The sequence below is a fragment of the Lolium rigidum genome, chromosome 2 (genome assembly GCF_022539505.1).
Source record: "Lolium rigidum isolate FL_2022 chromosome 2, APGP_CSIRO_Lrig_0.1, whole genome shotgun sequence".
Taxonomy (NCBI): Eukaryota; Viridiplantae; Streptophyta; class Magnoliopsida; order Poales; family Poaceae; genus Lolium; species Lolium rigidum.
In genome coordinates this window covers 274366318-274379137 of record NC_061509.1, presented here as the reverse complement: position 1 = coordinate 274379137, position 12820 = coordinate 274366318, and the positions used below count along the sequence as shown (strand labels likewise).

Below are 12820 nucleotides of genomic sequence, written 5' to 3'. Positions count from 1 at the left end.
ATTATCCGAGGTCTACAAAGAGGATAATCCGAGAAAATTAGCCCAACCCTAGATATTTAGACAATATAGTTAGTTCATCGGCCAAAATATGTATGCTATTAGTATACAAATTGCTTTGTTGTACGAAATAGTGTGTACATTTAGCTTTATTCTATAATTACAAGCATATTTTACATAGAAAAGTATACTTTTAATTTTTTATGTGTATATTTTCTTAATAATCCGTTTCCGATCCGAGTCCGGTCCGAATCCGCTCCATATCCGTAATCCGATATAATCCGCATCCGAATCCGCATCCGACCATTATCCGCTCCGATCCGAATCCGTTACAAAAATATGGTAAAGGATATGGTAAGAGCAATATCCGATCCGATCCGATCCGTTTACATCCCTAATAGAGTCACACGAGTGAGAGACCGAGGTAGAATCATAAGTATGAAAGATCGATCATATGATGAGTGCCTTGATACAATAGATTTGATAATCTAAGGAGGGGGCTTCCCTAATCGAAAGGGATGGTAGAGGCATGAGCCTAATTCTAATTCATCAACTCTAGTCTCACTAACGAAAGGGGGGGTGAGAGCCTATATATAGGGAGCCACAAAAAATGGGTAGTTTAGGCATAGAAGGGGGTACATGGGCCTTTGCCCTAATTGACTTGTGGCTATCACTTCACATAGTGCGTAGACTCTCGTGTATGTAGGCCGGAGCCTCCGGTGTAGCTGCGCCTGAGCTTCTTCCATGCTTCCACGACCTCGGCCTTGAGTCCTCGAGAATCCATGGCGTCATCCACTTTCTCCGTACTTGGCGATGTATTCCTATCATGGTAATATGACGGAGGATGAAGTAGCATACCATTCATGAGAGGCAATTGTAGGCACGCGTAGAGGAGAAGCTTCACCTTTGCGTGACGTGTCGGCATTGACGCAAATGATGCAGTGGAGACCGAAGGTCGGGCTGCATCAATAGGTCTAGTTTTATTTGTTTGAATTGCGTTGAGACTTCCCCCCGAAGTCGTACGGCCGTGATGCACAAGTGTAAACAATGTTTTTTTTATAGAAACGGTGAAGATAATGTTTGTAATATCCTTCCTCTGTCCTTATAAAGATTATCTGAGATATGTTAAAATTTAGATGTATGTAGACATTAAAATTTGAAAATTTTCAGATAAAATTTATAGAACAAAGGGAGCACTTAGTTTTTCAGGCTACAAGAACTTGGCTTTGTTGGAAAAATTCGATTCCTCGACAAAGTTGAGACAACCATTGTAGGACGGAGGAGGTATAATATTCGATCTTTTCCGTTGCATGCTGATCCAATCGATCGTGCTCCGAAATTTCGAACTCATGGCGCGTAAACTACAGAAAGCCAAAATCATCACATCAGTGGAGGGAAAGGGAAGACACGCCGCAGAGATGGCGGGAAAGCCAACTCCCATCTCCCGCCATGTTTCCCGAGCACCCCGCCATTTCCTCAAACCTAGATGACGGAGCCCCACAGCCCCTCTTCGTCCGACTGACAAGTGGGCCAAACAATCCACCGGACCCACCAGCCAGGTGAATCTTCCATCGCAAGGGAGCGCCAAAATATTTCCCCCGAATTTCTCCCTCCACATTCCCCCGCTCCGCGTCCCCCAAATTCCTCCCCTATTAATCCCCCATCTCCATCTCCATCTCCTCCCAATCCCGCCTCTCCCGTCCCCCAAATCCTAGGGTTTCCCTGCCTCCCTCAACCCCAATCTCCGCCGCTCACCCCCGCCGCCGCCGCCAAGATGCTGGAACTCCGGTTGGTGCAGGGGAGCCTGCTGAAGAAGGTGCTGGAGGCGATCAAGGACCTGGTCAACGACGCCAACTTCGACTGCTCCGGCACCGGCTTCTCGCTGCAGGCCATGGACTCCTCGCACGTCGCGCTCGTCGCGCTCCTGCTCCGCTCCGAGGGCTTCGAGCACTACCGCTGCGACCGCAACCTCTCCATGGGCATGAACCTCACCAACATGGCCAAGATGCTCCGGTGCGCCGGCAACGACGACATCATCACCATCAAGGCCGACGACGGTTCAGACACCGTCACCTTCATGTTCGAGTCGCCCAGTAAGAAACCCCCTTCTCCCCCGATCTGTTTGTCTCCTTGCTCCTCCCCTCTCTGTCCATGGGGACTCGCTCTGATTTCGGTTGCTCCTCTGATGGGCAGACCAGGACAAGATCGCCGACTTCGAGATGAAGCTCATGGACATCGACAGCGAGCACCTGGGCATCCCCGACTCCGAGTACCAGGCCATCGTCCGCATGCCCTCCTCCGAGTTCTCCCGGATCTGCAAGGACCTCAGCAGCATCGGGGACACCGGTACGCCTCACGATTCCCCATTTCTGTTTCACTATATGTTTCACAAATCCTCTGTTCTGTTTCTTACATTCGGACGGTGTACTGCAGTTATCATCTCTGTCACCAAGGAGGGCGTCAAGTTCTCCACTGCTGGAGACATTGGGACTGCTAACATCGTCTGCAGGCAGAACAAGACTGTTGACAAGGTAATATTCTGACGATACTGCCTCTAGTTAATCTCAGCCTGGTTTCCTTGTAGGCATTTAAATTGTAATGTTTAGGATAAAGTGGATAATGGGATCCTTGAAGAACTATTGCAGGGATGCGTGTATAGTTTGGATATATTGGATACCGATAGTTGAACAGCTTTATGTTTCCTACTTGTAGATAACACTGGCAACCTGTTCTTTGCAGTTATATTCCCTTCGCTAAAGTTTCAGTCTGTTTGGACTGTTAAATAATTTATATCTATGAAATGTTACATAGCTCTGTCCACTGAAGCTGCAGTTCGACAACATCTTTGTTTAGGGAAACTGCACTGCAGCCTTTCTAATATGATAATTATTTAAGAACTGCCAACTAATTTGAATGCTCTACTCTTTGGTACTCTGAGCTTTGTAGCCGAGCAACCAGGAATAGGATATACAGTACTCCTTTAGATTCATAAGTGTTTGGTTTTTAGTTCAAATGTGAGCTAAACTCTTACACATATTATGGATAAATGAGAGTATTAACATTTGCAATTGTAGTCCATATATAATGCTTTAGTTGAATGCCTTCACTGCCATTTGATATTTTTACTACAGTATTATAATCTCTGTCATGGAGACCATCTGTTTATGATGTTAAATTCAAGTGCCAGCACCATTTTAGTGGCATGTACCTGCGACAACTAATCGTTTGCCTGTCATTGCAGCCAGAGGAATCTACCATTATAGAGATGCAGGAGCCAGTGTCACTTACCTTTGCTCTGAGGTACATGAACTCCTTCACCAAGGCAAGCCCACTGTCGGACCAGGTCACCATCAGCCTCTCATCTGAGCTACCAGTGGTGGTTGAGTACAAGATTGGTGAGATGGGCTACATTAGATTCTATCTTGCACCAAAGATTGAAGAGGATGAGGAAATGAAGGCGTGATTGCAGCACTAAGGGCTTGCTTATGTTGCATTACTTTTCCAGGTCTTCGGACCACTTTGCTTGGTGCTTTTATGTAAGGAAAATTATGTTATGCTAGCTTTAGCATTTCTGTATCTGTGACTGTTCGTCGTTGCTGGATTACCAGGGGTTAATGTTAGATTAGTGAATTGTGCTTGTCCATGTTACTTCTGTTCTCTTATCTGTTAGAATAGTATTATTCATGACACAAACTGAGGGTGCACTCTAGCCTTCAGGACATGAATGTAGCCATTATTCCTAGCAACTTTTGCTTGTCATGTCCACTTCCATGGAATCAGCAATCCATCCTTTTATCAGTTCTGGGTCCTCTTTCTGAAACTACTGAGAGCATCTCCACTCGTCCCCCGACGAGGCCCCCGAGCGACGTTTTTTCCATCCGGACGGCGAAATTCGGCCCAGTCGCGCCCCCGGTTCCTCGTTTTCGTCCGGATTTGACCCTTCATCCATCCGGCGAGCCCACGCCATCCCCGGCCCCCCGGGGCGCGCTCGGGGACTCCGGACGAAGCTAAACCAACCGCCCACGCCCACGTGTCTCCTCTTTCGTCCGGATTCCCCGAGCCATCCTCTTTTTCCCCGAGAAACGCCGCTTGGGGAGCACACGACTGGGAAACTACTCCTTCCCACGCCAAATCTTCCTCCAATCCGGACGAAAAATTCGCCGGATTTGGGCGTGGGGAGCGCCAACGAGTGGGGATGCTCTAAGCCTCTGAATGTTCCATTTCTGTTTGAAGCAGCCTTCTGAAAGCGAAGGAAATAATAGCCTGAAAACATAATTCAGTCTGGGAGTTTCGTTTTAGCTATTTTTGCCAGACTTTCTCAACTTGGCAAGTAGATTAGTTGCTGACAGTTTAAATATTAGCAAAATCATTGGATACCCTGTCGACCATTATATCTTTACCCTGGCTTATATTCGTGTTCACTGACTGGTATTAGACAAGATGCCTCTGATGACAAGCATTACTTTACTTTTGTAGTGTCACGGCCTGCTCTTTTAAGATGGAACACCCCAAATGGCAATTCTTCCAAAAATTCGGGTCAGCTGTCAACTTTGAGCTGTCAACTTTGATTGTGTAGTTACTTTGATCCTGCAACCTGACCTTAGAACTGCCAATATTCTTGTATCTGTGGCTGTTAGTGAATCTATGGATTTCCAGTGATGAAAGGTAGATTGGTAAATTGTGCTTGTCAATGTTATTGCTGTTATCTGTTCACCAATTTGGTTGTTCAGTATTCTTCAGCGGAAATTGAGGACAAGACAACACCATAATTTTTAGCACAGTTTGCCTGATCTAACTTACTTTGGAGGAAGTAGCAGTCCATCTCATCTTTTGGGTCTCCATTATTTTTTCAACAGATTCATGTCTGGTGGTGTTTATCCTGGGAAGTTTGGAACTGATAATCATCTTGGCCATGAGTCTGTTCTGAAAGAACCAACTATGAAAGCATGATAGCCTCATTGCCACAACACCAATCATCAATAGACCTCCAAGTTTCCATATATTAGTTACTCACAATACAAACATTCTACTACTACTAGCTAGTTTGAGATAATTGTCGGAACTTGTGATCTACTCTTAGTTCCCGCTGACCCCTGCAATAATATTACTGTTTAATATTTACATTCACATGATCAACATTTCTTGATATTACATCACAAGAGTTTAATCTAGCTGATTTAATTGCTACTGGTGGATGCACCATCACTGTTACTTCAGTTTCCTAGTCTCATGGCCTGCTCTGCCAGAATGAAGCACTCCAATGAGCAAATCTTCCAAAAATCCCTGATCAGCTGTCAATCTTGATTTTGAAGTTACTTTGATCCTTCCCTCAGACCAGGGTCAGTGTCACCGCTCTGAAATCTGTCTAGGATTGTGAACAAAACTGTCAATCTTAATCAATTATAACAACTGAAGGCATACAAGTCTTGTAGAATGATACTGCTAAATTGACCTGAGAGGAAGGATGTTGTATTTGCTTAACTAGCTGCATAAGTGTTTGTGCAACTTCAGAACTTAAGTAGAGTAGTAAACTGTTGATGAAAGCGGCAAGCCTAAGATGCACTAGCACAATTGATTCCACATAATTAGTTTACGGAAGCTGACATAATCCAAAATAAAGCTACTAGTACATAACTTCCAACCTAATCTTTTAGGATTTTCAAACGGGACATTTAAATGAATTTAACAGAATATGCAAAAATGCAGTTTGAGCCACAAAAACTCGGTACTAGTTGGTACTGAAGTAAAAGTTACACCAAGCAGGTACTTGATCATACTTTGAGCCTTCAACTGCTAACTTCGTCGAAAACAAAATGCTTATAGTCAAACAGGCAGCATGACTAACATAGGAAACACTCCCTCTCCGCTGTAAATGCATTCATGTCAGGAAGAGAAATTACCTATGCAGCTGTGGCATAAACATAACGCTTTGTGTATTATTCAGCATCATGTCTTGGGATTGTCTTCTCCAGATGGAACATGTGTCGAAATGAGCAGCGCCTGCTTGAGGTGTTTCTTGTCCAACAGGCTTCATCTCGTGCCCTATTAATGAAGAAACAAAGACAAAGGTCAGCAAAAACATAAATAACTATGTTCACCAATTCACCATAATGCCAAAGATGATAGAGGTTAAGTGATATGGCATTTTAAGTGCTAACTACTCCCTCTGTACAGAGTAAATGACAAAAAACTACCACAATTGAGCCAAACGTGTCACGAAACTACCAAATGTGTCCGTTTTGTCACATGACTACCACTATTGGGGCAGGTTCGTGATGAAGAGCACTGATTTCATTATTTAGCCATGAGTCTCCTCTGTACACTAATATAAGACGATTCGGCAAACAAAATCAGTTTGCTATAACATCTTCTATTAGTGAAAGGAGGGGGGTAATTGTTATTTGAAATGTGTTATAATCTTTAACCTGGAATGGAGGTGATCTCTTGGGTTGAACTCTGGTGATGCTTTAACATTTCCTCGTCTTGAAGAATCATCTGTTGTGGATAAGGGGAAAACAAGTGAAAAACTGTATATGGTACTGATGATTTTCAGCTCTGTATGCAGACAAAGGGGATCTATGTCAAGCTTATGGTATGAACTTGACAAAACAATTACCTCGGCAGATACGGTCAGCTGAAGGGATTGAAGGTGGGGCTGTGATGACCCGAGAAGGAACCGAGGTTCTGGAGTGGTGGTGCAAGGAATGCTTGGTAACACAAGAGGTTCCTGATGTCGCCGGTCCTGATTCGAAGGATCGAATGAACGTCGAGTTCCTGAGATTGCTCCAAAAATTTGAGTCATAGGCAGCATGTCAGCTGCTGGGTTCGATGCTTCAGCATTGTTCTGGTTAATCGCTGCGGTACACATTTGCAATGTTGGCAGAGGCTCAGGTGCTTGTCCTGGCAGGTTCACTGGGGGCCGATACAGACCATTCCTCATGGACAACATCTGGAAACATAATCATAGAGCAATCAAAACACAAATCGAAATGCACCGAATCATAACAATCAAACACGACTGAAATGCATTGATCTTTTCCTTGGTCAGTAGAGATGGGCCTTAGAATGGCTAATGTAACTCCTGAACTACTGTATAAAACAAACTGCAACTAGTGTTTCGTTTTCATATATTGAAGGGCACCAAAATGTGGAGCACATAATTCATTGTTGAGCCTACTGATGCAAAAGGCTACCTAAATCTACATTCTAGCACGACACGACTTGTCGAGTTTTTTCTGTTTATTGGCAAATTAAGGGTATTAAACACAGACAATTATATTTATCATTTCACAAGGTCCCAGAAATTCAGACTAGGAGTAGCAACATTTTGATTGACCTCTGTACTTGAAGCAAAATGCCGAACACATTATGACATTACTCATTGTTCAACCTACTGATGCCTTATTAAAAGGCATTCAACCAAGGCAACAACATTTATACTTTCCATTCAATATTGCGGGGAGCACATATGACTTTTTTTCAGTGGGTATGCATTGATGCTTTATCTCTCGATATTAATATATTGCCTTCATCGAAAAAATGCATTGATGCTTTTCCTTGGCCCGTAGAGATGGGCCTTAGAATGGCTAATGTAACTCCTGAACTACTTGATAAAATAAGCTGCAACTAATACCTTTTTTTTGCGGGGACTGCAACTAGTATTTCGTAGTCATATATTGAAGGGCACCAAAATGTGGATCACATAATTCGTTGTTCAGCTTACTGATGCAAAAGGCTACTACCTAAATCTACATTCTAGCACCACACGACCTGTTGAGGTTTTCTGTTTATTGGCCAATTAAGGGCATTCAACACAGACAATTATATTCATCATTTGACTAGGTGCCAGAAATTCAGACTAGGAGTAGCAACATTTTGCTTGACCTGTACTTGGAGCAAAATGCCGAGCACATTATTCATTGTTCAGCCAGCCAGATCACATGGCATTCAACCAAGGCAACTACATTTATATTTTCCATTCAATATTGTTGAACAGCACATAGTATTATTCAAGGGGAGCACATACGAATTTGCACAGTAAAAAAGAAGCACATATGAATATTTTTCAGTGGGTATCAGACATTCAGACTAGCAGCGGTAGCAATGGCGGCATCCATGTTGCTGACCTGCACTTGGAGCTGAAGGTGCTTGAGGTACTCGATCGCGTCGTCAAGCATGGAGGCTTTGTCCGTCTGCAAATCGCCCACCAAGAAAAGCAGCATCTCGGTCAGGTTCCAGCAATCGGAGGAAAAATGTGAGCGGAATGAAATAGCAGGGTGTGACTGTGAGTCTGTGACGGACCTTGCTGGAGTTGGGCACCAGGCTCTGCAGCGCCTTCATCTTCTCGTTGATCTTGCACCGCCTCCGCTGCACAGCACAGCACGCCCAACGAAATCAAGATACCGACCGAGAAAGATGAAGGGTGTGAAGCAATCGATGGTCTGCCGCGAGATGGACAGCCGCGTGATTAGAGTACCTTCTCGGAGAGGTTGTGCACCTCGGCGGCGCGGGCCCTCTTGCCGCGCGGCCTCGCCGCCGCCGGCTCCGACTCCGACGACCCCGGCGCCTCCTGCGGACCCAAATCGACGGCCATTGAGTTACCACGAAAGCGAAGACAAAATCGATGATACTCCAGCGACGGCCCACCGAGACACTGACCTCACTGTCGCTGCGGGCGACGGGGAAGCCCAGCATCCCCATTCCCTGGTGGCGCATGATGAACTCCAGGTGGTCCTGATCGACGCGCCCGTCCATGATGGCAGCTCAGCTCCGCGCCGCGATAGAGGAGAGTGAGATCGCCACTTCGCCGCTAAGCAACAAGTGTAAAAGAACAAGAGAGATACTATAAAGAGAGCTGATGATCCGGTCGACGTCGCTGCAGCTGCTCACGAGCCCATATCCTGCTCCTGCTGCGCGCACGAGCTCTCTCTCTCTCTCTCTCTCTCTCGGCGCGCGCGCGTGTCGTTTTGGCTTTTCCTTGGGACTCCGGCCGGGAAAGCAGCGGCAGCGGCAGAGCTTTGTGAGGTCTTTTCGCGCGGTCGCCGCTGCCCGGCAGCAGCCTTTTCTCCTCGTCCTCGAGAGACGCCGAGAGCGAGAGGACATGGCGGGCGCCGCATCGTCCCGTCGTCGTCTCGTCTGTTCTCGGCTCGGCATTGATTGCGTCGCGTGGATGGTGGTTTGCGGGGGTCGGCTGCTGCTGCGTCAGGCGTACGCCGCATTTACGCCGGCCATCAATGGCGTGGCGTGTTGGGCTCGCTTCCGCTCGGCTTTCAACGCGCAACAGTTGAACCTGTGACCACTCGCGCCGCTGCGGTGCCGGTGTAGCCGTGTGTAGCAGCGCAGAGTTTCACGAGAGGAGAACTGTGGTAGGGATGCTATGGTGTGGTCAGCGAGCTCCGTCTCCACGGTACCGTGCATGGCAGTGATGTGACTCGCCGGTATAAGCGTATTTTCAACCTCTCCGCTCAAGTTTCATGCATGTCTTGGTGAAAATTAAGAAACACCATTTGCTCTTTCACTGTACTCCCTCCAACCACAAATAAGTGGACATCTAACCTTCTCAAAAATCCACAAATAAGTGTATATCTAGAGTTTTTGGTATGTTTTTTTACGTTTATGTCCTTAGTGCATGCCTTGATCTCAGCTCCCATTAATCATTTTGGTTTCTCAATGTTGTTTTATTGGTTACTAGCATGCACAACATTTATTAGCGCCTAAATCAAAGCATTTTCTTGATTAATGAGAAGATTGATTGAAGGAATGAGGGATTTTTTTACAAAAAGTATAAGGTCTCTTGAAAACCGCGCGTGTCCACTTATTTGTGGACGGAGGGAGTATGTCTGTATCTACTACCTCCATTATAACTAAGTGTAACAATTTTATCTAAATATAGATGAATTTAGACGTATTTTAATATGTAGATGCATTTGTTTCTAGAAAAATCCATGACATCTATTTTAAAATGGAGGTAGTAATATTATGAAAATACATAAACAAATGCATGCATATTCATCATATTCTTTGACGATTTCTTGATGTTGACACTTGCGCAAAATAGTAACCACGTCATCGGCCATTATGTTGAGCAGCGCGAGAGACTAAAGAAATAAATAGTTTCAAATGTTAAGATCTATACTTTTAGACGGAAGGCCTTAAATGAGCCCGACTTTGAATTAACGAAGCCATCAACCTTGACATATATTCTCACTCCCTTATTTACGAATCGGTAAAATGCACATTGGAGAATAATTAGTTAATCTGGAAGAACATGTTCTACGTACGGGTAATTTCTAGCAGCGACGTTGGGCTATAATCTACCAATATGGCTACCATGCCACATTGAGCTAACCATCACCTGCTTGGCAATTTCTCTTGACGAACCCAAAATAGAGTGTAGAACTAAAAGACCCCTATACAGCACCAACCTCATCAATCGTGCCACTGCAAGGACAAATTACTAAAGATCAACTTTACGAAAAGGTGTCGTTGAAATTTAGGCCCGCGGAGTTGCACATCCCGATGCTTCCAAGTCCTATGATGTATATGGATTTCAATACACATGTAAAATAAATTCCAGCGATGTGCAATACAACACCCATATGGTATGCTCTATGAACCCACTAGAGAGTGAGCTCTTCACCTGGCTCATTTCAGGTGCGCATGCTAGCTACATTATGTGAATTATGATGTTGCTCTATATGTTTTCTAAAGCTTAAATATGAACTCTATAACATTAAAATGAATGGGTGTGTCCATATGACAGAAACAACCATGTGGTGGATGCTTTCGTGTAGTTTGTGTCCATGTGGCAGAACAACCATGTGGTGGATGCTTTCATGTAATTCGTGTCCATGCCGTGAAAAAACCATGTGGTGGATATTAATGTTTCCATAAGGAGTACATGGACAGTCATGTATTGGTCTGAGCCCCCCTCCTTCCCCCCACCCACACACACATTGAAGTAGCTTCTAGTAGAAGTTTTGATCGTATAAATTGAACTTTATAGTGTAGTTTCTCTGCAAGACCTCATTTTGAAAGCGTATCATCTCAAGCCAAATGGTCAGTAATGAGCATAATGAGTCTTAGCTACCATAAACTTTTCAATAGACAATCACATTTACGGTAAGCTATGTGGATCATAAATTCTGAAAATCCTCGCCTATTTTGTTCGTGGGCATATGAGAAAAAAGTAGTAACCATAGTCGACAGGAAAGTTTATTGAGAAAATTTTCGATATCTACATTACCGAATGTATACCAAACTAAAATGTACTTCCCGATCAATCCAATAGTATTGATTTGATACCTTAGATGTTAATATTTTTTTGTACGAACTTGATCAAACTTCAGATGGTTTGACTTTAAAAAAATCTTATACAGGGACACTATATTTTGTCCTAGAGGGAGTAGACCATGATAATACTTGCAACATGCTCGCGCGCCCGTGCGTGCGGTGCATGTCACGCAGCGCTGCTGTGCTGGTAGGGATATTGTGGTGTGGTCAGCGAGCTCCGTCTCCACGGTACCGTGCGTGGCACTGATGTGACTCGCCGGTATACACACGTATTTTCAACCTCTCCGCTCAAGTTTGATCCTAGTCTTATACTGTAATAAATAAACACCATTTACTCTTTCATATGTCTTATATAAAATGAATAGTTCAAATGTTCAGATTAGTAGGCAAGTCCAGTAGGTCTAGGTCCATGTTCAGTTCAAATGTTGCCTTGACATGCATACACACTCCCTTATTTACCAACGAATAAAATGCACGTTAGACTATATATAATCTGCTAATCTGGTAGGACAAGTTTTACCCTTGGGTAACTTCTACCAACGACCTTGTTGGGCAACAATAATCTACTAATAACATAGCTACCATGCCACGTTGAACTAACCACCGCCTGCTTCTTCGCAATGCCTCCTAACCAGCCCAAAATAGAGCGTACAACTCGAAGATACATGCAAGGTACTAACCCCACGAAGTGTGATGGTGCAAGGACGAGTTACTAAAGATCAACTTTGCGAAAAGGCATCATTGAAATTTAGGTCGGGGGAGTTGCAAATCCCGATGCTTTGAAATCCTATGACATATCTGGATTTCAATGGCATTGTAGAAGAGATTCTAACTATGTACACTACAACACCTATTTTATGAACCTAGCAGAGAGTGAGCCCTACTCTTTGCTAGTTGCAGGTGCGCGTGATGGCTACCTTTGGTGAATTATTATGATATCCTTCCATATATATTCTCACACTTAAATATGAACTCTTTTGCATTAAAATTAATGTTTGTGTCCATGTGATGAAACAAACATGCGATGGGTGCTTTCGTGTAGTTTATATCCATGTGGCAAAACATGTGGTGGACGCTTTCGTGTAGTTTATGTCCATGTGGTGAACGCTTTCATGTACTGTGTATTCAACCAAGTGCTGCCCTTAGATACAAGGAACAATAGCGATACATGTTCACATAGGATCATAAATGCTGAGAATCTTTTCACCTCCTAGTATTCTACTCCAAATGAATGCACGGCCATGCAGTGACAGGGTCAATTTTTTATGCATGTAGCTTACCGTTTTCTATTCTTCCTCGATTTTTGACGGAAATGAAGGTAGATTTATACTTTTAAACGGAAGGCTCAAAATAAGTTCAGCTTTGAATTAACGAAGCCACCAAACTTAACATATATACTCACACCCTTATCTACGAATTAGTAAAATGGACGTTGGAGAATATTAATCTGTTAATCTGGGAGAACATGTTCTACGCTTGGGTAACTTCTAGCAACCACGTTGGGCTATAATCTACCGATATGGCTACCATG

The 12820-nt window shown here is 44.1% G+C and overlaps 2 protein-coding genes across 2 annotated transcripts; one reads left to right on the top strand and one right to left on the bottom strand.

The window, feature by feature from the left end:
• Positions 1-1687: 1687 nt before the first annotated feature.
• On the top strand, positions 1688-3782 carry LOC124688829 (proliferating cell nuclear antigen). The gene is made up of 4 exons (XM_047222455.1): positions 1688-2090; positions 2191-2343; positions 2431-2528; positions 3239-3782. The coding sequence occupies exons 1-4, from the start codon at positions 1772-1774 to the stop codon at positions 3458-3460; spliced, it is 792 nt and encodes a 263-aa protein (XP_047078411.1). The 5' UTR covers positions 1688-1771; the 3' UTR covers positions 3461-3782.
• A 415-nt stretch (positions 3783-4197) lies between these two features.
• On the bottom strand, positions 4198-8751 carry LOC124690962 (transcription factor SPATULA-like). Its single transcript, XM_047224271.1, has 8 exons — positions 8656-8751; positions 8474-8566; positions 8299-8364; positions 8124-8189; positions 6614-6946; positions 6423-6492; positions 5898-6039; positions 4198-4237 (listed from the first exon to the last, which is right to left on the bottom strand). Exons 1-8 carry the CDS (start codon positions 8749-8751, stop codon positions 4198-4200), a joined length of 906 nt encoding a protein of 301 aa, XP_047080227.1.
• Between the last annotated feature and the right edge of the window lie 4069 nt (positions 8752-12820).

Bases quoted from the DNA above. Each gene is read 5' to 3' on its own strand.
- LOC124690962 (XM_047224271.1), bottom strand. From the start codon at position 8,751: ATGGACGGGCGCGTCGATCAGGACCACCTGGAGTTCATCATGCGCCAC. The intron at 8,190-8,298 runs GTCCGTCACAGA...GGCGATTTGCAG, and splicing joins TGGTGCCCAACTCCAGCAAG to ACGGACAAAGCCTCCATGCT. The intron at 6,040-6,422 runs GTTAAAGATTAT...CTTCATTAATAG, and splicing joins AGAGATCACCTCCATTCCAG to GGCACGAGATGAAGCCTGTT.
- LOC124688829 (XM_047222455.1), top strand. From the start codon at position 1,772: ATGCTGGAACTCCGGTTGGTGCAGGGGAGCCTGCTGAAGAAGGTGCTG. The intron at 2,091-2,190 runs GTAAGAAACCCC...TCTGATGGGCAG, and splicing joins CTTCATGTTCGAGTCGCCCA to ACCAGGACAAGATCGCCGAC. The intron at 2,344-2,430 runs GTACGCCTCACG...GGTGTACTGCAG, and splicing joins CAGCAGCATCGGGGACACCG to TTATCATCTCTGTCACCAAG.